This window comes from Amphibalanus amphitrite, unplaced genomic scaffold, assembly GCF_019059575.1.
Source record: "Amphibalanus amphitrite isolate SeventyFive unplaced genomic scaffold, NRLGWU_Aamphi_draft 001037F_arrow, whole genome shotgun sequence".
In the NCBI taxonomy this organism is placed as follows: Eukaryota; Metazoa; Arthropoda; class Thecostraca; order Balanomorpha; family Balanidae; genus Amphibalanus; species Amphibalanus amphitrite.
The window spans coordinates 181,792-207,661 of NW_024882531.1; the positions used below are offsets into that span (position 1 = coordinate 181,792).

The 25,870-nt window shown below is 47.7% G+C and overlaps 3 protein-coding genes across 4 annotated transcripts; 2 read left to right on the forward strand and 1 right to left on the reverse strand.

Annotated features, from left to right (window-relative positions):
• Positions 1-479: 479 nt before the first annotated feature.
• Positions 480-12,392, forward strand: LOC122369464 (GATA zinc finger domain-containing protein 1-like). Its single transcript, XM_043344238.1, has 5 exons — positions 480-485; positions 2,266-2,640; positions 2,951-3,010; positions 10,665-10,851; positions 11,598-12,392. The coding sequence occupies exons 2-5, from the start codon at positions 2,341-2,343 to the stop codon at positions 11,786-11,788; spliced, it is 738 nt and encodes a 245-aa protein (XP_043200173.1). The 5' UTR covers positions 480-485; positions 2,266-2,340; the 3' UTR covers positions 11,789-12,392.
• On the forward strand, positions 3,090-10,428 carry LOC122369463. The gene is made up of 2 exons (XM_043344237.1): positions 3,090-6,466; positions 9,196-10,428. Exons 1-2 carry the CDS (start codon positions 4,037-4,039, stop codon positions 9,289-9,291), a joined length of 2,526 nt encoding a protein of 841 aa, XP_043200172.1. The 5' UTR covers positions 3,090-4,036; the 3' UTR covers positions 9,292-10,428.
• Positions 12,393-15,572: 3,180 nt separating the features above from the next.
• LOC122369458 (brevican core protein-like) lies at positions 15,573-22,893 on the reverse strand. Of its 2 annotated transcripts, none has more exons than XM_043344230.1 (3): positions 22,386-22,892; positions 17,055-18,815; positions 15,573-16,216 (listed from the first exon to the last, which is right to left on the reverse strand). In XM_043344230.1, the coding sequence occupies exons 2-3, from the start codon at positions 17,464-17,466 to the stop codon at positions 15,774-15,776; spliced, it is 855 nt and encodes a 284-aa protein (XP_043200165.1). In that variant the 5' UTR covers positions 17,467-18,815; positions 22,386-22,892; the 3' UTR covers positions 15,573-15,773. The 2 variants fall into 2 exon arrangements, with proteins under 2 accessions (XP_043200165.1, XP_043200166.1); XM_043344231.1 differs by having other exon boundaries at positions 15,901-16,216; positions 22,386-22,893.
• Positions 22,894-25,870: the final 2,977 nt, after the last annotated feature.

The window sequence follows — 25,870 nt, forward strand, 5'->3', positions numbered from 1 at the left end:
CGCTTTTCCGCGGCGCTGTAGCTCTATCGGTGTCCGAGATAGCCGTTGGCAGTTTCCAAAATGTTGAAATAGTGGACATTTGACCTTTGGTGACCTCTGGTGACCTGACCTTTGACCTGACCCAAAAAATGACCGAAGTGTTTTCGTCCTTACTTTGGACGTTCTTTCCATTGCCGCTTACCGTGTGTCGCTACGTGGCCCAGGAGCCGAGTTAGAAGGGGGGGTGTTCAGACACCCCCCCCCCCCGGCCCGGCGCGGAATCTCAGAGCACCGGCCCGGCGCGGGTTAATACTTTTAATTATTATCTACGCATACAGTTATCATTTGCAGTTTGCGTCGTGCGTGAAAAGCAATATTATAGAACCATGGATGAAAGAACCTCGTTAGATTAGAACTTAGAACCATGGATGGCTATCAAATTTTCTTGCAGCCATTTTTTAGCAGCCTTTTAGACAATCATTGTGTTTTGATCACGGCGCGCAAGGGTGATACGTGACGCTCTCTCTGGCCACCGCATGGCCTTGGCCACCGCCGCTTGTGTGTGTGTGTCATGTGTGTGTGTGTTTTTTTTTTCTTACCTGGAGACTGGAGTAGGTAATGATTGGGTAATTTTCAAATATTTGGTCTGCAAGATATCGATACAATGATAATTTAAACATGGTAACTAGATATGTAACCATTTGTAGACTGTTATGATTAATGCTAATATCATTGTTTGTACCCTGTTAATGATAAATTCATTCATTGGAATGAAGTCATGATTGTCATGCCAATGCAGAATGCTGATTGCTGATCTTCATTTTGCAAATCAAAATCGCAAATATTTATTGATCGCAAGTTTGCATTGACAATGCTGATCAAAGTAACCTGTAACATATAACTTATTGTAGCTTTAGTGGGTTTTCATAATACCAACAAAATACCAAACAATTGGTATGAAATACTGAATAGGTACTGAATTTGTATTGGTTTGGTATTGGTGGCTTACCAGTAGGATTTTGGTAACAGATTGATACCACTATTACAGATAATCTTTGTCAGCATGATACTACTTGTGTACTGTAATTCTGAGGGCCGTCGGGCCAGTCAGGCCACTGCCAAAATGAAATATTCTGCAGTACGCATGCGCAGTGAGGGCTATGTCGCCCATTGCTCCAGCCCACGCTGCTGCGTCATTGCATATGTGACGTCACCTACTGAAGCATGCTTCTCTCTTCTCAGCATGAAATTTGGTGCTGCAGAAAATGAAAGTGGTGCAAAAAAGTTACCTAACCATCAATTATCAATGATCGTTGTCTCCACTAAACTTAGGTAGTCTTGAGAATGTTATTCACTTCCCTAAGGTATAAAAATGGCATCATTTATTTTAAACAGAGCCCTTACTAGTCAAAACTTATGTAACTGAACCAAAATGAAGTAAATATAAACTGGCATAGCCTTATTAAACCTAACCCAATCAGAGGATGTTTGCATTCCCATTGGCCATTACTGCGATCAATTGCAAAGTTTGAAGACATCACCTATAAATTTGTGTGCATAACTGCATTTTGAAGCAGAATCTGGTCAACTGCTGTTATTTCTTGGCTTCATATTGGTTGAAGCCTTATGGTCTGTGCATTTGATGGCGATGAGAGGCCAAGACACATCAGAAATGAACTTCTTTATTTGGGAAAAGTGGCAGCATGCTGACGAAAAAGGGGACCAACCAAACAGTACTGTTGACAACAGACCATGCGGCGGCTTGACTGAGATCTTGGTAAGATTAGTTAGCTTCGGCTGAAAATTGTTTGGTCAGTTAAACTGAATGGTGAATGGTGTATTTTTCTTATTATACTTTGCTCTTTGAAATCATTTCCTTCTAGAATATAGGAATTAGCTAATGGCTGAATTGGAGACATCCTATAATGTTACCCAGTTAGCTTCTACTGACAGATTTTCTTTTGGTGAAGCTGGTGTCTGCCTGTTCTGCTGTCTGGTGTACTATTTGCACTGTTCTACATGGTAAAGCATTATTTTTATCGACATGGTCGCCTCTTTGGTCTTTGGATCTCTGCAGTCTTAACTCACTGATAAGTGGCACTGAAAAAGGTGGTCTGAAAAGTTTATACTATGTGCTTTTATAGTGAGATCATAGCATGGAATATTGCCAATCACAGTTTTCAACTAGATAGAACAAGCTGATTTGAAGCACTTTATGAAAAATAATTTCTAGGTGCATCTACCACATCTACCATGTCTCATCTGACCAGTTATCATCTTTCACAGAACAATAAACAAAAGCAACAAGGGAACAACAACAGCTACCACATCTACTTCCACTGTCTCACACCACCTCTGAGGATGGCCTCCACTCGCGCCACCGCACGCTCCGGCGGCTGCGCGCGCTGCCGGGACTCTGAGCCGGCTGCCGAGGGCGCGGAGGGCTCCAGCGCCTGCCGCCAGTGTGGACGCCTGCTGGCGGACGCGCGGTCGGGCTGCTCCTCCCCTCTGACGGTTCCCGCGGCTGGCGCGGCGGCAGCGTCTGCCCCGGCGGCCACCGGTAGGGGAGGGAGGGTGATGACGAGATTCCGGAGACAGGCGCAGGCGAAGCAGGGCGGAGTGCCCAAAGGGAAGGGACGCAGGATCATCTTCAAGAAGAGCGTAAGTGGACGGGCAAGATGGGAGGGAAAGATGTACGAATGGGCGGTAATATACATATGTGGATGATATAAGTTTGGGTAAAAGTTCCTTGACACAGTTATTTGCAGGTGTTTCTCAATCAATATTTCTCCTGACCGTGAGCTCCTGCTCCTGAATCATGATAAAATATCCTCAACCTCAAGTAAAATCGCAATCGCAGTATAACATGGCTAAAACTCTTGTTGTGCAAACTAATAGTTGGTGTTACCGTTCGTGTTATCGCTTGTTACCTTTGTGCGCGTTTCTGTAATTATTGTGCTGACTTTCGCAGGCAGTGAAGGCTCCTCTGGCGGTGGCGACGCCGGTCACGTCCAATTACCTCTTCCACAAGGTTGGCTACTGCTTACTGCTATGCTTAGTTTGTGCTTAAACTGCTCTCACAGTGGGCATCATTGATGATATATGTTGCCGCCTCATCACGTTATTCCGATACGGTATTGTACATATTTGTAAATAGTCTGTCATGTGGCGGCGCCGTTAGTTATATTCGCGTGCGATGCCCGCGAGATTTAATTTAAATTTCCAGGTCATCGAAAAAGGCTAAAATTGGTGGGTTTTCGATTGCTGTATTACGATGCGTAGTTTTGTGTATACTAATTGATTTAGCTCTGAGCCGTAAGATGCATAAAGCTTTAACGACATGACAAGACATGACATGACATAGAGATGGACTAAGATTTGAATAAATCATTAGCTGAAGTTTCGCATTTCACCAAAGGCATCTCACCCAACGAATCGAAAATAATGTCCGTTACAGCGAACAGCGGCTCGGCGGCTACAGTTAAAGCTTTAGCATTTAACTTAACTTAAAGCTGATGGATTAAAGTAAAGGCTTAAAGTTAAGGCTTTGTTCGAAGTCGAAGCTTGCATTTAGTTTAAAGGCTTTGCATTTAAAACTTTTCACAGTTAAGTTTAAGCTGATGCATTCAAGCTAAAGCATTTAGTTAAAAAGCCAGTGCATTCAAGTAAAAGCTTTAAGATAAAGCTTTGTGCGAAGTTAAAGCCAAACGAGAAGGTAAAGCGTAGAACTATGCAAGAACAATGGCATATTTGGATGTAAGCGAGATTAAGTTGGCAAGACTGCAATAGCTTGCGAGATGAGGCCTAAAAATGATTGCAAGATGTGAAAAGCTCTTGTATTTCCAAGGAAACGACGGCTTTAGTGGACTTGCGTGACAGATTGATTGCACCAATTGAACACGTCTGAAGGCGAGTTCATACGCGCTTCACGGCTGACGTCTCGTCTCGTCCTGGCCTGACGTGAGAGACGATCGCATTCAACGCATCACAGCAGATCAATCGGTCCACTGTGCTGCATTTGATTGGTTAATCGGACGCAACTCGCGGAAGTCACAAAATGGACAAGCTTGACAGACTTACCGTGAGTGAGTTGAAAGAGCGACTGAGGGAGAGACACGCAAATATTAAGGGCACGAAGGCCGTTCTAGTTCGACGTTTGCAAGAGCTTATGAGATATGAAAAGGACGATGGTTCAAGCAGGAACCGAGAAGACGCCGATTGCAACAACGGACAAGATAACGACTCCATAACTGAGGCGGCGTTGAATGACCAATCCGTGTGTGGCGAGTCAGTTGTCTCTTGTCACACTTCCGCCTCTGCCGCCTCAGTGCGCTCACTGCGAGCTATTGAAGCGACAAAAAGAGCTGCATTGCTGGCACGAGCCTCGTTTCTGCAGGAGAAACGTAAAATCGAATTGGAGGAGCTGAATCTTCGGCTTCGTAGAGAGGAACTAATGATAAGAACCGAGCTTGCAGAATCGGAGGCAAGAGAGAAGATCCTGGCGGAAGCTGATCAGCCAGGGGGCATGGCGGCCACGGCACGACCAGTCACATCCTTCTCCGACCGACAAAACCAGCCGTCCTCTCAGTCTCTGACTTCTGGGAATGCTGAGCCAGAAACAGGGCTCAGGAACCCTACTCAAGAGCGTCGCTGTTCTGATGGACCGTCTGGGAGATCGCGGGAGCCCAACACGCACGAGGCTAGGAGCATAGACGACTCGGAGGCAGCAGGAGCAGCGACAGAGCAGAGGGGTCACACAGAGCCTCAGCAGTCACAGCAGGCAGACTACTCAAGGGTGCTGCTCACTCAGCTTCAGAAGGGCCAGTTGCCTAAGCTGGAGATACCGGTCTTCGACGGTGATGTAACGAAGTATCGCAGTTTTGTTAGAGCTTTCGACTCCAGAGTCGCCAGTAAAACTGATGATCCCGACGAGAGGCTTTATTATCTTCAGACCTATTTGCGCGGGAAGCCTCTTGATATCGTACGTGGATGCGCGCATATGTCAGATGGGTCGGGTTATCTGGAGGCCAGGCGCCTGCTCAACAGGCGATATGGAGACCCTGATTCGGTGTCATCAGCATTTGTCGACATTCTGACTGATTGGAATTCTATCAAGCCGGGTGATGTGGACAGCCTGGACAAGTTCTCCATCGCGCTCACGTCGTGTCTCAACGTGATGAAAGATATACCTCCAGGGTCGAGAGAGACCGACCATCCAAGAACGATGCGCAAGATAGTGGAAAAGCTTCCCTATCACTGCCAGGACAGCTGGCGCAATAGAGTGATACAAATAAAGGAAGAAGCAAACAGGAAGGTGACATTTGAAGACATCGTAGTTTTCGTTGACAGAGAAGTGAGAAAAATCACAGATCCCACCTTCGGGAAGCTGACCAAGCCAGATGGAAGCGGTAAGAAGCCTCACATCGTGTCTGCAACAGGTGTCAATAAGGACGCATCTCCTCGGGTGATGACGTGCCTGTACTGTGCCGAGCAGCATTCAACGGATTCCTGTGAGAGGCTGAATCATGAGCCCTATGAAAAGAGAAGAACGTTCATCGTTGAACAAAGACTTTGCTTCGGGTGCCTTCGGCAGCGGCATCAGATCAGTGTGTGCACAAAAAGGCTGTCCTGCAAGATCTGCAAGGGTCGCCATCCGACTCCGCTGCACAACGACAAGCAGGCATCTCCTTCCGAATTTTCTGCTACAAGCAAGCAAGGCAGTGGTAGCAGTGCAGGGCCGGCAGCCGTCGTAAGAAACGGACGATTGGAAATAGACGGCGCAGAAGTGGCGGCTGGTGCTCGCGGAGACTCGTCCACAATGATGGCAGTGATACCCGTGTTAGTTCGATCACCTGACGGCTCACGATCGGTCGTCACTCATGCGTTCCTGGACCTCGGGTCAAGTGCAACATTCTGCACGGATCTTCTGCTTAAAAGGCTGAACGTCAAGGGAAAAGCGACAAGGCTGACGATGATGACTGCTGCTTCTGAAAATCAGTCCGTACAATGTCAAGTAGTCGAGGGCTTATCTATTACAGGCCTTCATTCTTCAACTGCTGTTCAGCTGCCACCCACCTACACACTTGAAAGGATACCAGTTAAACACGAGGACATCGCAACCCCAGCCGACATCGGTAAATGGATGCATCTCGAGGGAATTCCTCTGACACAAGTAGACGCTGAGATCGGCCTCATGATTGGCGGAAACTGTCCCGAGGCTTTGTGTCCAATTGAGGTCAGGAGAGGCGGTGAAGGCGAGCCATTTGCGTTCCGTTCAGAGCTGGGCTGGGCTGTGTATGGACCCCGAGAACTCCGATCCACCAGAGATCATGGAGCGGCAAGAGTAAACAGAGTCAGTGTACTCAGAGGTGATTCTGATATTCATGAGAAGTTCGTCTCGCTATATAATAAGGATTTCGAAGACAACGGCAGCTCCACCGACGTGGGACTGTCAGTGGAGGACAGAGTGTGGTTGAAAACGGTCGAAGCGGGAACACGCTATATCGATGGACATTACGAGATTCCCTTACCTCTGAAAGAAGACGCGCCATTTCCAGACAATAAGCAACAGGCATTGCTTAGAGCTGAGCACCTGAAAAGGAAAATGAACAAAAACGACAAGTACATGGAAGATTACAAGAAATTTGTTAATGACTTGATCGAGAAGAACTATGCCGAGAGAGTCAAAGACAGTCACCTCAAAACCGCTGGGCAAACCTGGTACATTCCACATCATGGAGTGTACCACCCCGTCAAGCCGGACAAGATTCGTGTAGTGTACGACTGTTCCGCAAAGTTTCGAAACGCCTCACTGAACGATCGTCTTATGCAGGGCCCAAACCTCACCAGTTCTCTCCTCGGCGTTCTGATGAGATTCAGAGAACGGCCATTCGCAGTCATGGCCGATATCGAGAAAATGTTTTACCAAGTGCGCGTTCCATCAAGGCAAAGAAGTCTACTACGCTTCCTGTGGTGGCCTGACGGTGACGTAAGAAAGGATCTGCAGGAATATCAGGTCAACGTTCACCTGTTCGGCGCTGTCAGCTCGCCTTCATGTGCAAGTTTTGCGCTGAGAAGATCGGCACAGGATTTCGGTAATGACTTCCATACAGACGTCAGACACAGTATCGAGAGGTCATTCTACGTCGATGACTTTCTGAAGTCATGCTCAACGGCCGAAGAACTGAAGGATGTTACTCAAGGAGTGAGAGAATGTTGTGCTAGGGGAGGTTTCCGATTGACCGGATTCGTGAGTAACAGCCCTGAAACGCTGAGTGGGCTGCCCGAGGTGGATTGTGCCTTTCCTGACAAGGTAGACCTTACTGGAGATAGCCCTATGCCACAGAGGGCTCTTGGCGTACAATGGAATGTGCAAAACGACACGCTCAGTTTTCGTATCGATATCCGAAAGGGTCCAGCAACCAGAAGAGGAATTTTAGGGACCGTCAGCGCAGTGTATGACCCTCTAGGCTTCGGAGCTCCATTCATTCTGCCGGCGAAAATACTACTCCAGGACCTCTGCAGGATGAAGTTGGACTGGGATGAACAAATACCGGCCGTCCATTTGAGAAAATGGAACGAATGGTGTCGGCAGTTGGAACAGTTACACGCATTTTCCGTGCCCAGGAGTTTGACTCCGAACGTTCCAACACATGGACATCAACTTTATTTGTTCGCCGATGCCAGCGAGTCCGCCTATGGGGCAGTAGCTTATTATGTAACAACTGCAGATGACGGGTCAGTGCATACAGCATTTCTTATGAGTAAGTCGAGAGTAGCTCCACTGAAGACATGCTCAATTCCACGACTAGAACTTGCGGCCGCCACATTAGCGGTTCAACTCAGCACTCAGATCCGTCAAGAATTGGAGCTGCCAATAGAGAAAGTGTTTTTCTGGACCGACAGCATGTCAAACATGAGATACATCAATAACGAGACATCTCGATTTCAAACATTTGTCGCAAATCGTCTGACAATCATTCATGATGGCTCCAAACCGCACCAATGGCTGTATGTGCCGTCGGCGTTGAATACGGCCGATCTTCTGTCGCGTGGTAGCTCAGCACGGGAACTGAACGAGTCCGATTGGATTGGTGGGCCAGCGTTCCTCAAAGGTCCGAAGTCAGAGTGGCCGGAACAGCCAGACCTCATATCCAGCTCGGATGCTGAGCCACTGGAAGTGAAGAAACCCTATGTGAATGTCGTAGCTACAGACGAGGATCACACCATGCGCCTCCTACACAGTGCATCGGATTGGCACAAGCTGAAGACTCGAGTGGCCTGGATACTTCGTTTAAAGGATGTTCTCCGCAACCGTGACGCCAGAAAGAGAGGTCGTGCTGGTCTCGCGCGTACCTATCAGTGTGCGAGATTGACAGCAGAAGAGCTAACGAGAGCAGAAATGGCCATCGTCAAATACGTACAAGAGACATCCTTTCCAGATGAGCTGTCTTGCTCAACAGTGAAAAAGTCCAGCTCTCTGTACAGACTGAATCCAGCGAAAGTAGACGGCGTACTCAGAGTGGGAGGCCGCTTAGGAAATTCACGACTATCACCGTCATCAATCCACCAGATCATTCTGCCGAAGAAAGGCCATGTCACAGATCTTGTCATCCGAGATATGCACGAGCGCAGAGGTCATTCAGGCAGGGAACATGTTCTGGCAGCATTACGTTGCAAGTATTGGATAGTGGATGGCAACTCAGCGGTCCGCAGAGTTCTCTCCAAGTGCGTTCGCTGCAGGAGGCTGCAGGCCCCCCCGGTCACGCAGATCATGGCAGACCTGCCAGCAGAGAGAACGACAGCGCACATGGGTGCGTTCAGCCAAGTTGGAACGGACTTCTTTGGTCCATTTTATGTGAAAATGGGTAGAAAACAGCTCAAGAGATATGCTGTTTTATTCAGCTGTCTTTCCAGTAGAGCTGTACACATAGAGCTATGCGAGAGCCTCGACACCAGTTCATTCATCAACGCATTGCGGCGTTTCCAGGCTCGGAGAGGTCAGGCTACGCTTATACGGTCGGACAACGGTACCAACTTTGTGGCGGCCGAGAAAGAATTGCGCGAAGAGTTGAAGAGACTTCAAGAGAAGAAAGTCCACGAATTTCTCCTGAAGGAGGGTATCACGTGGATATTCAACCCACCTGGTGCATCATCACACGGTGGGGTGTGGGAGAGACAAATTCGCTCCATCAGAAAGATTCTGAATGGGCTCCTTCGGGAACAAACGCTGACGGAAGAATCGCTCCGCACGCTGTTGTGCGAGGTCGAGTCAATACTGAATTCGACTCCAATCACCACCGTCTCAGGTGATGCAACAGACTTGCAGCCGCTGACCCCAAATGACCTTCTCCTGCTGAGGGGCGGCCCTACGCCAGACAGCCTGTTCACCGCCAGGGACAGCCGGTCTGCTCGAAGATGGAGACAAATGCAGTATTTGGCCGATATCTTCTGGAAACGATGGATTCGGGAGTATTTGCCGCTATTACAACTGAGACACAAGTGGAACAAGGTGGAACGAAATCTAGCAGTTAATGACGTAGTGCTTGTCATGGATACGAGCACACCACGCTCCAGGTGGCCTCTGGGCCGAATCAAAGAGACTTTCCCGGACCGGAAAGGCTTCGTTCGATCTGCAATGGTACAGACCGAGACGTCAGTTCTGAAGAGGCCGATATCGAAGCTCGTTCTCATCTTGGAGGCAGAATAGTGAGAACACAAAGATATAGCATCTCTGTAAGGTGCTACTCGTCAGAGCACCATGCCGCACCGATCGCGATGGTGACCAGAAATAGTTGAGACAATTGATGGATCGGTGATGAGCCTTGTGTTGGTGCTTGTCATGCTGACGTTCTAACAGTTGAATAGTGCTTGTTTAGCGCGGTAGTATTTAGGACCTGTTATTGAACCAAATAGGGCTCAAATGTGGCAGGCGCTCATTTGCATGGCGCGTTAGAAAGTTGATGCCACAAAGGTGACGTAAGTGTATGCTGTACAGTGGTCAGCTTTAATGGCATGTGCAGTTGTGTAGTGAGTGTTGAGCCCTGATCGGGTCAAGGTGGGGAGTGTTGCCGCCTCATCACGTTATTCCGATACGGTATTGTACATATTTGTAAATAGTCTGTCATGTGGCGGCGCCGTTAGTTATATTCGCGTGCGATGCCCGCGAGATTTAATTTAAATTTCCAGGTCATCGAAAAAGGCTAAAATTGGTGGGTTTTCGATTGCTGTATTACGATGCGTAGTTTTGTGTATACTAATTGATTTAGCTCTGAGCCGTAAGATGCATAAAGCTTTAACGACATGACAAGACATGACATGACATAGAGATGGACTAAGATTTGAATAAATCATTAGCTGAAGTTTCGCATTTCACCAAAGGCATCTCACCCAACGAATCGAAAATAATGTCCGTTACAGCGAACAGCGGCTCGGCGGCTACAATATACGTTGTTATTAGACGGCCGACTGCCACCACTGTTTGTAAGTTTGAGTGTGTGTGAGGGAGTGGAACATCACTCTGCAGATTGCGAGACCATGAAGCAGAGGTGATACATTTTCGGTTAGATACGTGCAGTTTTTATAGCAAGAGGCCCTCATCACATCGCTTACCCGAAAGAGTCGTGATATTTTTTCTCGGTTCTTGCACGTCCAATTTTCCCCTACCACCGCCCGCTCTTCGGCAGGGAATCTACTACCAGGTAGGGGATATCGTGTCGGTGGTCTCTTTGGAGGGGGATATCTACTACGCGCAGATCCGCGGCCTACTACAGGACCAGTACTGCGAGAAGTCGGCGGTTATAACGTGGCTGCTTCCTACTACGGAGAGTCCGCCGCCTGAGCAGGGCTTCGACCCGGCTACCTACACCATTGGTGAGCGAAGGATAGTGGGGGATGATGTTTCTTAACTGAGAGTGAGGGATTAGCGGGGTTGTGATGTACAGTGTTCCATTTCTCAGACTTTTTGGTGGCAAATCACACCTAATAGGGAAAATACTTTCATCCCTAAAATATGAATGACCGACTTTTCTGGAGAATCACTATTCTGGAGAATCGCTCCAGAATAGTGGAGGAAGTAAAACGCAGTCTATTCATGCACGCGGCCCGAAATGGTAGCCATGCAGAAATGCAGCAAATGTGGGGCTACGAGCCAATGTATTGACTCATATGTATATCAGAATAAAATTTTATAAAATGCTTTTTCATATCATGTCCTATTTATTTCTATCCATCGCGTATTTTTGGCGGTGTGGCCAAAACAAATGATGACCTTACTTTTGGGACACCCTGTACCTCATGAAGATAGTTTTACCCCTAAGCTGAGCTCGATTGTAATACATATGAAGTATATGTCAAGTGTGATAACCGGATGAAACAAAAACGTTTTGGCTGTTGTGTGGTCGCGGTTGGTGGGCGTTGGTCCCTAGTTCATTGGCAGCTTGTCCCTGTCATGTGCTGTTATCATGCGAAATCTAACCTTCTTAGGCCCAGACGAGGAGATCCCACGCCCTGGCCTGTTAGCTGGTAACATTTTGTGACCTGTAGCCTCTCCTTTGGTGACCTCTGTATGACCTGTAGCCTCTCTGGTGATCTCCGTATGACATATAGCCTCTCCGCAGGCCCCGATGAGGAGATCCCGCGCTGTCTCGCCTGTATGGAGCTGGTATGCAGCGCGCCGTCCGACTACTTCAAGCAGAGACACTCGCCCTACCCCACACCAGCCACCGGCGCTGGCCGGACGGGGTTTGTTTTTACAAGACTGGGGCCGGTCGCTATTCCAGCCGACAGGGCCCGACAGTATATGGTGTGAGGGGGAGGGAGGGGATTCCAGTCGACAGAGCCCGACAGTATATGGTGTGAGGGGCGGGGGTTCCAGCCGACAGAGCCCGACAGTATATGGTGTGAGGGGTGGGGGTTCCAGTTGACAGAGCCCGACAGTATATGGTGTGAGGGGTGGGGGTTCCAGCCGACGGAGCCCGACAGTATATGGTGTGAGGGGGGGGGGGGGTTCCAGCCGACAGAGCTCGACAGTATATGGTGTGAGAGAGTGGGCGGGGTTGGGAGACTGTATGAACGACAGTATATGGTGTGAGGTTAGCTACACCGACAGTACACATATGATGTAAGTGTGGCTGTACGCTAGTCCAGCCAGACCTAGCCAGCGAGCCTGAACTGCCAGAACTACAGTGCAGTATTTCATGATTGTGACGTGGATGTCGATGTGACCGAAATAAGTGAGTGACCCAAGGTGGGTGAAGTGCGACTGCTCGTAGTTTTTGCCCTTCAAAACTTGCTAGTTTCACGTGGGTATGTGCTGAATAGCGTGATGTGATCTCTCTCTCTCATGTGTTTGCATGTGTTATTTATGTCTCACCTCATCTAAATAAGTTAATAAACGCATCTCCATCACCACATCTGCGCTTTTGAATGAATTCTTTTGGCGTCCAAGGTGGAACTCTCAGAAACTACAAGGCTCCACTTTCAGCAACCACGGACCCCAGCGCCTCTACCTACATCTCGAGATAAATTCCTCACCCTGTATATAGATGTCGCCATCATTCGGGCCGTGTGGATACTGCTGGTTGTGCCTCTGGCGGCGGTTTAGTGAACTAACTCGTAGGGGCCGCTAGACACCGCTAGTCCGCTAGACACCACCGCCGCGCCGTTGCGATTGGTCGACCTCGAGGCTCGACCTGGAAGAGCTTGGAGACCTTGGAGACGGAGCGCGGTACCTTCCAAGTGATCGACGCCTGAGAGTACCTGACCTGACCTGAGGATTTTTGGAGACATAAGGTGAGTTCACGAGATTGTGTCTGATGTCATGCACAAGATGGAAGGGTATGGTGATCGCTCGGATAGCCCACACGCTTTACGTCTGTGCGACTCATAATGCGACTTGACTTATATGTTCGTTGTGAATTGCGATGTCAAAATATTTCATGTTCGAGGATGCATGCACTATCTGACATATTGATTTTCAAAAATTCAGCCGGGAACTGTCTCAGGCAGAGGCATCTCAGCTAAGATCATTATGACACTACACGACTGATCTGGTATTTGCGGTAATATGCGGCTTGTAGGTATGTACAGCCCACCGCTAAAGTAATGTGGGGTTTTACCAATCTCAACGGTTGGCTTTGACCGGTGATTGTTTAACCCGGCAGGCGGTGGGCCTCCCGGCCACCTTCCGCGCGGGGGGGGGGGGCATTTTTTTGCCCCCCCCCCCGTATCTCCGAAAATACTGGACGGATCCGGAAAATTCAAACGGCGTTCGATAGCTCTGTAAAATTTGTCTTAAGAAACCAAATTTCATTGACCTCGGGGTCACCCATGACGTCACAGGTCAGGTCAAAGATAAAATGTTTCACCGTTCACGGGGCTTGCAGGGAAAGCGCTATAACACCGAGTAAAACGCATTTTGCCGAAAATCAGCGATAAGGCGTCAGTTGTCTAGTAGATATGTTGCTATTAGAGCTCGCTGGTCATACCAGGTCAGGTCACAGGTCAGGTCACCAAAGGTCACCAAGGGTCACCACATGAACCCAACATTACTTATTACTAAGGTTGTGCGATGCATGTCTTATGGCCAGTTTTTCATTTCCAACTCAATGGTGTTGGTTATAAGACCATCAGGTACGGTTTAGGTCACTTTCTGGTGGAGGTCAGGCCAAGGTCCCGTAGCTCAGTTGGTAGAGCGTTGGACACCGCGTGGTGAGAGCACGCGTTCCCGGTTACAACAGTCCGGGTTCGAAGCGGGGCCTCCTGACAGGTATGGTTGCGGTTGGTGGCAGCCCGTAGCCAGGCGAAGTCAGTGAGGGGACCGGCCGTGCGCGGCTATGTGCGCACGTTAATAACCCTCACCCGCACATGGGGCGAGGGGGGTGGTTGCCACCCCCCCCCCAGGTAGTCTTTCTGCTCTGCACTCAACATTATTAGAGTTAGAAGGCTGATTTTTCGTATAGCTGCTCCTCTATCCTTTCTTGATGTCCGCTGAAAATTTCAAGTTTCTGTGAATTTTGGTTTCGGAGATATGACCTTGTTTTTCAGGTCATGTCATGACCCAAATGGCCAATTCTCAACATCTTGCGTTTGCCATGGGCCTTATGAGCTTTTGACACCCTGATTTCGGCCTTTTTGCCAGTCTTACCTCCTACCTATCATGGAACATGTTGTTTGACGATGTACAGGGGTCAAGGTCAGGGTCAAGGTCAACCTAGGTCACCTAAGATAATTGCGTTTTAGGCAAGCTGAATTTACTTTTTTTGAAGTTTTTTGACTGCATTTTTGGTAAAAGCTTCTCAGATCATGATTTCATGTAATATGGACCCAAAAACAATCGGTGCACACATCAGTATAGGTACACACAGACACACACAGACATACAAACACATATCATTGACCTTGACCTAACTTGACCTGAAATGACCTCAGCAGCAAAATTCTGGTCGGGTAGTGTGACAAAGAGGTTCTAGCTGGCTTGGCACCAGAAAACAGCATCGTCATCGGTATTTGATAAGCAGCACACTTGATATCCAACGGTGACCCAAAACAGCAACATTTTTTAGTTTGACCTGACCTGGAAGGTCAATGACTGACCTGAGAAGGTAAAACTGGGTATCATTGGATTCGTCTCTTCCCAAAGAATCTTTTTGGTCTTTACTGCTAAGCTCTATCTCCAACAGGAACGAAATGGCGCGGGGGGGGGGGGGGTTGGCAACCCCCCCCCCCATGTGCGTTCTAGGATGGGAAAATGGCATGTGCGGGCGAGGGTTAAACTTTGGACTCTAAATTCTGCCATAGAACTGGGATTGCGCGATCGGAGGGTAGAGGGCAGGGTCACCGCAACAAGCTTCGCTTAGCGGTGGCTCTGTCCTTGTGAATCCTTCCCATCATAAGGTTCGGACTAAATTTATAAAAAAAGGTCAGGTCAAAAAAGGTGAAATTTCAAAGTTGATATTTTGCATAAAATGGGTATTGATTCGATGCAGCTCGTCACGGGGAGTCTAATGGTGGTCTTTGTTTTGCGCTACGAGGTCTATAATTGCTAAAAATTGAGTTTAAAAATTTGACGTCATCAATTTTGAACAGTTTTTTTTTCGCTATAAATTGGCCAAAAAAGAGGTATCGATCTCAAATTTTGTATGTTAGATAGAAGGCGGTAGGGACTATCACATATATTCCGTTTTTTCGAAATTCAAAAAACTTTTTGGATTTTTGGCTATTATTCAAAAATCTATTTTTTAATTTTTGGGTTCAAAATCCAAAAACGTTGAAAAAGCGAAATAGCAGTTTTGTAGCCCTCTTGATTCCACACCCTTTATTATCTGAAACATTTTTTCTGTATCTCTAAAGCTGTAGGCCTGACAGCTCTTCCCGCGAAACCTTTTTTTGTGTCGAAAATGGCAGAAATGACGTCACTCTGACGTCATTAGCGGCCAACCTATCATAGCCTTTGGAAAAAATTTTGAAACTTCCCCCCACCGCCTGGAAGGTTAAGTTTGAATGCTGCTTTTAACCTCAATTTTCAGTGTTTTTTCTCAAACATTCACCATTTTGTATAGAAAAGTGTCGTTTAGTTGGGCCAGTAAAAAGTGTATGTCTCAAGTACCTTTTATTGCACAAAACTTTCACAACACACCACACGTCAAATTGACTTAGAACTTTGGAGAAGGTATACCAAGTTGCACGTTGCAACCTCAAACGGTTAATAAGTTTTGCGAGAAAGAAACGAGGGGGTCGGTTCTGCCCCTCCCTCCTCAGGCGGTCGCGGGCTCAGGTGAAGAGTGACAATTCCTTCAGGGGCAGTTGCTATTATAGCAGTAGGCCAGCTGACAGAGAGGTCTGTAGAGACTAGAAGGCGCTACGTCGTGCCAGCCCGCTTCAGGCGTGCCGGAGGTCGGCACAGGCACCAGAGCTCCGTGACTTTGATTGAGGTAGTTGTTAGGTTGGCCTTCCGCCCAAAACGGGCTGTCACCAGGCACGTTGTCACAGCCGTCGTCAGCCACGAATTGGTTTTCAGTGACAGCGTCATTAAACCCCAGCCAGGCGTAAGATGTTCCTGCGGCGTCTATGGCGCACTGGTTCTCCTCGTCAGAACGGGGCACGGCCAGGTGGGCACCCAGCGCGGCGCACTGACTCTCCGCTTCGCCGTAGGTGACTGCCAGGTCCAGTCGCTTCAGACAGCGGCCGGCGCAGCGGCTGAAGCCGGCCGGACAGGCGCAGGGATCGGATACGCTGCCTGAAAAACGTGCCAAAAGATCACTTACTGTCAGTGAATGACGAAGTACAAGAATGAATAGCATCATGACATATAGATCACACTTCTTAGTTCTTATATATCAAACTTTCTTTGATAAACGTTGTTTATTTTTCGTTTTATTCTGAAAAAACGCACATTTTCATCGACTTGTAGCGCTGCGAAGGGGGGGGGGGGAATGGCTTCAGAAGTGCCCCTCCTGGATCCGCCCGTGAGAGCAACGAGCTTGGCACTGCCTTGTTTCGTCACGAGCTAAGGCCCATTGGAGCCCCGACATCGCAGCCCTTGATGAACGTCAAGAGTTCCAGAAAACGTTGGCTGTTCATTAACAATTAGGTACGATTTATTCATTTTCATTTATTTACCTATTATTTCAATTCTTACGTGAATACTTTATTTGATCCTACTCACTACATCACATTTTTTATTGAATTTGTGTGTCGAAGATAACCTGGAAAGGTAATGTATTATGATTGATCGGCTGCGCCCGAATGCATATATTTTGCTGAGATAGAGGCCTCTCGAAAGCGCCACTTAAGGAGAACAACTTGAACACTCTTGACTTTTCACGTGGTACCTGCCACAACGGTCACCTAGTTGCATCAAGAGTAGTCAATTGCGGGGGGGGGGGAAGAGTTGCAGCTACCCAACAAAAACGACCGCAGGCTAATCCAGGGCTAATCGGCCCTGCAGTTGCTAAGATGAGATGTATGCCTCTCCAAAGCGTTACCTATACAGTCTGGGCCGAGCTGGGCCACAGTGTTTGGCTTCTCATGCTTCATCTCATGCTCTCAGTTATGAATTCAATACTGCAGCTTACCAGGGCATGTGTAGCGAGCCATGTAGCGTTCGGTGTTCAGCTGAGAGCTGACGACGGCCGGACCGCGGCAGTCGCCAGAGAACAGCCGGCACGCGCCGTCATCGGGCCCGTAGATGAAGCCGGTACACTCTTCAGGAGTAGCTCCCTCGCAAAAGAGACCGCAGTCGATCTCCGATTCAGCAGAGAGTATCTGTACAGCCGGAGTGGGAAGGGACACCGGGTCCAGCCAGCGGTACCGGACCGCGGCCGCTGACGTCACCAGGAGCAGCAGCAGTACCGCTCCCGGCCGGGCCATGGCTGCCAATGATTTCAATCGGTTCCGAGCTGCTATACGTACTGGAATAGGGGTCACTACACATACTGTTAATGCACGCAATTCTGTCGATCCATGCAGTGTTATTTGAAGTGTCATCAATCATGGTATGTTACGAGCTAAATGCGTGCGCTTGTGATATTAATTGGCTTGATGTGATACGAAACTAGGGCATGACCTTATTATTCAAACAAACTATTGAAACAAAGGTATTGTAAAGCAATGTGTATTCATCGCAGACATTTTACCACAGCAGACACCACCGCGGACATTTTCAGTCAATAGAAAATCGTGACAGGGATTTGTACAGAGCACATGGTTTCAAGATACCGGACAACTAGGGACCGATGGCGCTGACGCGCCTCCTTGGAGGCGCATTTTTGACGAAAGAAAGGAAGGAAGGAAAAGACACGAAAAAATGATACCGTAGGCCACGACAAACACCTCGGAAAAAAGAAAAAAGCGCCTGCAGGAAACCACCATCAAACGTCAGTGTCAACGCCACGCACAAAGAAAAGAAAAAGCACCCGCCTGCAAAATTCGCCCACAACAGTACCTACCGCAGGCACCACGGAAAATCGAAAGAAAGCCGAACATACAAGTAAGTAAGTAACAGATCGTGACAGAGCCATCGACTATGCAATTGGCGAACAGCAGCTCTTTCGAAATAAACAACATGGCTGCAGAGCCATGGGCGGACTGTGCATTCTATGACTCGTCGCAACAAGCTTGTGTCACCGCGCGAGCCATATGCATCACCTACCTACATCAGCGTATTTTGTCACTGTGCAAACGCATTGGATGAATGCGGACTGGAATACGGATGACAATGTCACTCGCAGTGCACTCCGGTGCTATGCTGCTGTGCATGTAAAAGTGCCTGGAACTCAATAATCAGAACTACCGTCGTCTGTGGGCGGTTTGCATTTCTGATTTACAGTAGCGTAATTCACTTGTGAATTGTGAATTTCCTCGCTAAAGATCAAGTGAAATGATTTCGGTAGTTATTCAGGGGCAACTGCCATCAAAGCAGTTGGCAAGCTGACAGAGAGGGGACACCGGATGACTTGGTAAGAAGTCATGCCATCCCAGTTGAAGGGCTGGTATATCTGGTCGTACTAAGGCAACGTGGCTTTGGCCGTTCTGGTTATTAGGCTGTCTTCTGGCCCAGAAGGGGCTGTCGGAAGGCACGGTGCCGCAGCCGTCGTCGCCAACGAACTGGTTTTCTGTAGCCACGTCGTTTAACCCCAGCCAGACTGAAGAGTTTCCTGCGATGGACTTGGCGCACTGGTTCTCCTCGTTGGAGCGGGGCACGGCCAGGTGGGCGCCCAGCGCGGCGCACTGGTTCTCCGCCTCGGTGTAGTTGACTTTGTGGTCCAATTTCTTCAGACAGCGGCCGGCACAGCGGCTGAAGCCGGCCGGACAGGCGCAGGGCTCGGATGTGTTGACTGAAAAACGCGCAAAGATGGTTGACGTTTTCGTCAACTACCTAGATTGGATACTCGTTTTTGGTGCGGAAAATAAGAGGCCACTTTGGCCTCTTATTTTTAAAGGAGATATCACTTTTAACCCACGCTGGGACGTGGCCGTGTTTGAACACCCTCCCTGCGGTTTTTCGCAGATTTGGCACACCTGTTAATGCATCTTTTCCGCATATGTTGTTAAAATTTCAGACCCAGGGCTCTCAAGGTCGGGTCACCAGGTCACGTCAAGTGACCTCACCTTAGAAGAAGTTAAAATCCTCGTCATAGCTGCAACAACCGAACGATCACCTTACGACTTTCAGCGATTGATAAAAGTAACATATAAAAAATGCATATCTCGGACTTTTGATTAACCCTCGCCCGCACATGCCATTTTCCCATCCTAGAACGCACATGGGGGGGGGGGGGTTGCCACCCCCCGCGCCATTTCGTCCCTGTTGGAGATAGAGCTTAGCGGTAAAGACCAAAAAGATTCTTTGGGAAGAGACGAATCCAATGATACCCGGTTTTACCTTCTCAGGTCAGTCATTGACCTTCCAGGTCAGGTCAAACTAAAAAATGTTGCTGTTTTGGGTCACCGTTGGATATCAAGTGCGCTGCTTATCATATACCGATGACGATGCCGTTTTCTGGTGCCAAGCCAGCTAGAACCACCTCTTTGTCACAGTACCCGACCAGGTTTTTGCTGCTGAGGTCATTTCAGGTCAAGTTAGGTCAAGGTCAATTATATGCGTTTTTATTAGTGATGTCAATTACGGAAAATCGGAATACCGATACCAAACCAAATACCAACCAAAACCACGGGAAAATACCGAAACCAAACCAACTTGGGAAACTGAGGGAAATACCAACTTTTTACCGATTTCTTAGCCTCTTATACATTAGTGAGGGCTTATGATACCAACAAAATACCAAACACATTACGATTGAAATACCAAATACCAAGTTGGTATCGGTTCGGTATCGGTATACCAAAAAGTTGGTATCCGATTGACGCCTCTAGTTTTTATGTCTGTGTGTGTCTGTGTGTATACTGATGTGTGCGCCGATTGTTTATTTGTCCATATTACATCATACATGAAATCATGATCTGAGAAGCTTTTACCAAAAATGCAGTAAAAAAACTTCACAAAAAGTAAATTCCGCTTGCCTAAAACGCAATTATCTTAGATGACCTAGGTTGACCTTGACCCTGACCTTGACATCTGTACATCGTCAAACAACATGTTCCATGATAGGTGGGAGGTCAGACTGGCAAAAAAGGCCGAAATCAAGGTGTCAAAAGCTCACAAGGCCCATAGCCAACGCAAGATGTTGAGAATTGGCCATTTGGGTCATGACATGACCTGAAAAACAAGGTCATATCTCCGAAACCAAAAATCACAGAAACTTGAAATTTTCAGTGGACATCAAGAAAGGATGGAGGAGCAGCTATACCAAAAATCAGCCTTCTAGCTCTAAAAAATGTTGAGTGCAGAGCAGAAAGACTACCTGGGGGGGGGGGGGTGGCAACCACCCCCCCCCCCATGTGCGGGCGAGGGTTAAGGTCGGGTCAATTTTACGATCTCTCCATTATGAGTCACGTTGCGTTGGCCAAGCTGACCTTCACCTGAGATCAAATTTTCAAGCTGATCTTTCAAGGTCAAATTATAGTTCATTCGATGCGTCTTGATGAGAGGAACACTTTGTAGGTATAACAGTAACCTCGTGTAAGGTTTACGTCAAAATTTATTGCAAAAAATGTTTCCGCGAAAATCGTCTATTTTGTGGCTTTTGCCCCCTGAAGGCGAAACCGTTGACATTAGGTCAAATGCATAGCTCAGTTGGTTTCTGAGTTATGCGCAGGTTTGCTGAAAATTGTCGACATTCGACCTGGAAATCGGCGAAAGTTGGTCTTCAATGACCTCTGCTGACCTTACCTTTGACCTGACCAAAAAAAGTGTCCGAAGTAGTCTCGTCATTATTTTTTACGCTCTTTCGAACACCGCCTACCGCGTATCGCTACATGGCCGTGGAGCCGAGTTAGAAGGGTGGGGGCTATTTAACCCGCGCCCTGCTGGGGGGGTGTTTGAACACCCCCCCCTTGTGGTTTTTCGCGAATATCTCAAAAACGGCGGCGCGGAGCGCCGCCGTTTTTGGTACACCTTATCATACATCAATTCTACACATGTTGTGAAAATTTCAGACCAAGGTCACTCAAGGTCAGGTCACCAGGTCACTTGAAGTGACCTCACCTCATAAAAAGTTTCAATGTCAGTCATAGCTACACCGAGTGACCGATCGCTTTGAAACTTTCAGCGATTGCTAAGAGCAATAGCATGTACAAAATGTATATCTCAGAATTTTGATATCGATGACCTAAGGTCAGGTCAATTTTGCGACCTCCCCATTATAAGTCAATGGGAGAAAATTGAAATGCGCCTCTTTTGGACGAAAGACATTATAAACACTCCCAAACACTGAATTACAAGTGGTTTAGACACACTGAACATGAAAATGGTGTCCGTGACCCCTGATTATGCCCTGAGGTCATCTTAGGTCACGAATAGTATCTAACAGTTTTTCGCAAATAACTTTTGATGGAGGCATGCTAGAACGATGAAAACGCCTTAGATGTGTTCAGCTCGACGATACCGATCGACTGATATGCAACATGACCCTTTCCGGTCAGGTCATGACCTTGACCTGAGGTCAAATTTTCAAGTTGACCTTTCAAGGTCAAGTTATAGTTCATTCGATGCGTCTTGACAAGAGGAACACGATGCCGGTAAAAGTAAGCTCGTACAAGGCTTGAGTCAAAAGTTATTGCAGAAAAACTGTTTCCGAAAAAATCGGCTATTTTTGCAGTTTTTGCCCCCTGCAGGCAAAACCGTTGACGTTAGGTCAAATCTGAGAAAATTACTCAGAAAGGGCGTTAATAGGGCTATCGAATGCGCTTTTCTGCGGCGCTGTAGCTCTATTGGTTCCCGAGTTATGCGTTGGCTTCTTGGAAATTGTCGACATTCGACCTTGAAATCGGCGAAATTTTGCCTTCAATGACCTCTGGTGACCTGACCTTTGACCTGACCAAAAAATTGACCGAAGTGATTTCCTCATTATTTTTGACGCTCTTTCGAACGCCGCCTTCCGCGTGTCGCTACGTGGCCCAGGAGCCGAGTTAGAAGGGGGGGTGTTCAAACACCCCCCCCCCCCAGCAGGGCGTGGAAATCCAGGACCCCCAGCCGGGCGCGGGTTAAACACCCCCTCCTCCAGCAGGGCGCGGATATCCAGGAACAGTCAGCGGGTGCAATAAAAGTTGGCGAAAAAAAAAAAACAGCTCGACTGCAATACAAGTTGGCGGTGACGTTCACTCCACCAAGTTGGTCCTGTCCAGCTATCCAGCTATTGAATAAAAAGTATCTTCGCTATATGCTCACATATCTTCTAGCGCATTCATCTGGAAATGCATTCATTACACAACAATGATAAAAATAGTTACTGAAATAATGTAATGCTTAAATAGTTAGTAAAATTGAGTTTTATACTGCAGGTTACCTGTGCATATGGGACGGGCCCAAAAGCGTTCGGTGGTCTGTTGGGAGCTGTTGATGGCCGGACCGCGGCAGTAGCCAGAGAACAGCCGGCACGCGCCGTCATCGGGTCCGTAGATGAAGCCGCTGCACTCTTCAGGAGTAGCTCCCTCGCAGTGGATACCACATTCGATCTCCGATTCAGCAGAGACTATCTGTACAGCCGGACCGTGGAGGGACACCGGGTCCAGCCAGCGGTACCGGACCGCGGCCGCTGACGTCACCAGGAGCAGCAGCAGTACCGCTCCCGGCCGGGCCATGGCTCCGAGTCTGTCCAGCTAGCTCCAAATTGCTCTGCCTTGTTGTTCAGACACACACTTCCCCTCCTCCCCCTCCCCCACACACATAGCAAATCCACACTCGTTTTAGTTTTTCTTTGAATTATCGTCTTCTGTTTTTCTCTGCCTGACAATCAGTCTTTCCTAATTATTATTGGACCTGACTTAAACATTGACTTCCTTTGTTATTCATCAAATACGGTAATATATAATACTGAACGAGGCCGGTGTAAATAAATTTTCAAGACCGAGGTCCTTACTGAATTTTTGAACGAGGCCGAAGGCCGAGTTCAAAAATCAGTAAGGACTGAGGTCTTGAAAATTTATCACCGGCCGAGTTTGGTATGTATTTTACTGTATGCCAACGATAAATTTATTTTCTGGACCGAAGCTCTTAGCCGACTTAGGAACGAGACCATCCCAAAATGTTGGCTTTAGTGCATTCTGGTAATGCATTTTTGACCGTGGTCAATTTGCTTACACCAGTTATTACCACACCCCTCTGGCTAATGTATTTGAATAGGCCAGGCATACAGTAACTACTTTTTCAGGACAAACATCGCGCTCACTTCTTGAAAACACCCTACTCACACAGCTAATTTTCTAGCGTATTTACTCGCGACTCGGTTATTCAAAGCAAACCCAATAGCATGATTTTCACGACGGGATTTCCGACGAATGCACCTGATTTGACCAAATCTGCACCTAATTTATTTTACAGCAAATATCCTCATTTTATGAATTTATTTCAGTGTTTTAATCGATGATGCTCTCTGATAATATGATAAAGCAGGCATATAAGCAATTAGTGCAACCCTAGCTAATACCTGCTAAGAGACACACTGAACCTGATTTGACCAAATCTGCACCTAATCTGTACCAGACGAGCACCAAATGTGTACCAGATGGCCGTCGTGAAAACGGCTAATATCAGCCCGCGTCCCGATAGGATTTTCCACCGATCGCACCCAGCTGGACGAGGTAGTGAGTATCGGCCCCACCCCCTGTTCGAATTCCGAACAGATGGTCGCAGGAAAGCGGAAAATGGTGGTAGAAATCTCGCAAGGAAATGGACCTTCAGAGCAGTCACCATGTGGCAACTGGAAACATCAGCTTCCCGTGAGAAGAGAGCATGACTCAGTAGTTCAGCATATGGCACTGCAAGGCTGTTGCAGGGGTAACTCATGTAACTACTAACAAGAGAAATTCACAGCCGCAAGGCTGATCGGAATTTGGCGGAGACACTGCACAGTGTGGCCATACACCAGTTTAGCGCGAATTTAATCCCAGCGCCGGTTTGATCCACTAAAAATGGTTCTCTGGCTCCAAAATTGACACTACGCTCTCGTCCGTATTTGCGTTTTTCCAGCCACCAACGTATAAGGGGGAGGGGATCCGTTGGACCCCCTTTGCCGTTTCGCCCCTGATCAAGCTAGAGCTTCGCGGAAAGAGGAGCGAGCGTGTTGCTCGTATCGAGAGCAAGTCGATGATATCCAATTTCAAGGCCTTAGGTCATTTGTTGACCGTCTAGGTTAGATCAATGACCTAAAAGTTGGGAAAATGGGAACCTGTTAGAACGTCTTAACCCTATTCCTGGCGGGCTCCGCCGGGACAAGAAACTGGCGGGGGGGGGGGCCGATTCGGCCCCCCTGAGATCTCGAGAACGAAGCAAGATAGCGACAAGCGGTAAACGGCATCGGATACGCACGGCCAAGATCTACAATTTTTACTAAGGTCATTTTCAGGTCAGGTCAAAGATGACGTCACAGGGGTCGAAAAAGTCAAAATGGCGGCGCTAGATATGGAGAGTTTTTCTCGAATAACTTTCGAATTAGTCAAGATAGGAACAAACTAAGGGCATCATCGTGATCATCTCGTCAATCCGCATCGAATGATATATATGTTGACCTCGAAAGGTCAAGGTCAAAGGTTGACCTCAGGTCACGTGACCTCGAGGTCATCATGTATATCATTCGATGCGTCTTGACGAGCTGAACACAATGAGACCATCCACGCGTCTGTATCTTGTTCCTGTACGGAGTTATTGGCCAAAAACCTTTGGTGACCTTTGATGACGTCACATGACCTCACAGCTGCCCAACAGCAAAACAGACCTCAAGGTAGTGAAGGTTGATCGTATATGAAGTCATGTATGGTATATGGGGCCATTCCGACCCGTTTTAGTGGTAAAAACAGGGAGTTGATTTTTCCCCCATTGACTTATAATGGGGAGGTCGCGAAATTGACCTGACCTTAGGTCACCGATATCAAAATTCCGAGATATACAAATTGCACATACTGGTATCCTAACTAAACCCTGAAGAGAAAAAATTGATCGGTCAAAAACTCTAGCTCTGGCGTGATTGCAAACTTTTCTGAGGTAGGGTCACCAAACCGCCTCTGGTGACCTGACCTGAGGTCAGATCAACTCAAAATTTTCAGACATGTTGCGTAGAAGCCTTTTAGGAAAAGTCAGAAAATTTGAGCTTCTTAGCTCAACGCGTTTGGGAGAAATAACCAAAAAACCTCAGGGGGGCTCCTGAGGCCCCCCCGCCAGGAATAGGGTTAAAGTGGGGCTGCTATTTTTTTTTTCGGATTGCTGTTCACGAATATCATGTTAGTTTTGATCACAGCTGATGTATTCATGCATTAAGGACAGATCTAGTCAGGTCAGGTCAGGTCAACCGGTAGGGGTCCTGCCGGGTATTCGTTAGGTGTCAACCGCCTCTGACAGCCTCGTAGCATGTTACGAAGGCACCATAACTACTTCGTAAATGTTTAAATCGTTGCTAAATTCGAATTCAGCTTAAAAACCTAGCCTAAAAGATGTATAACTCGAACTAGTGAACCGAGGTCATCAAAGGTCAATGACCTGACCTGATCTTCAGATGACTTTGACACCCGCGCCTAATGCATGGGAGCAACATCATGTCCCATGTTTGAACGCTTGAAACCAGGAAAAGACTGCAAAAGCGCGGCTAATGCGAGCCGACATACGCTGATAGGGCGTGTTGACGATCAATCTTTTGAGACAGGTGAGCTCACAGTACAGTCTTTTGAGACAGGCGAGGTCAAAGACCAGTTTTTGAGACATGTGAGGTCATATACCTACCTACCAGTCTTCTTAGACAGATAAGGTCAAAGAACAGTCTATTATGACAGGTGAAGGTTA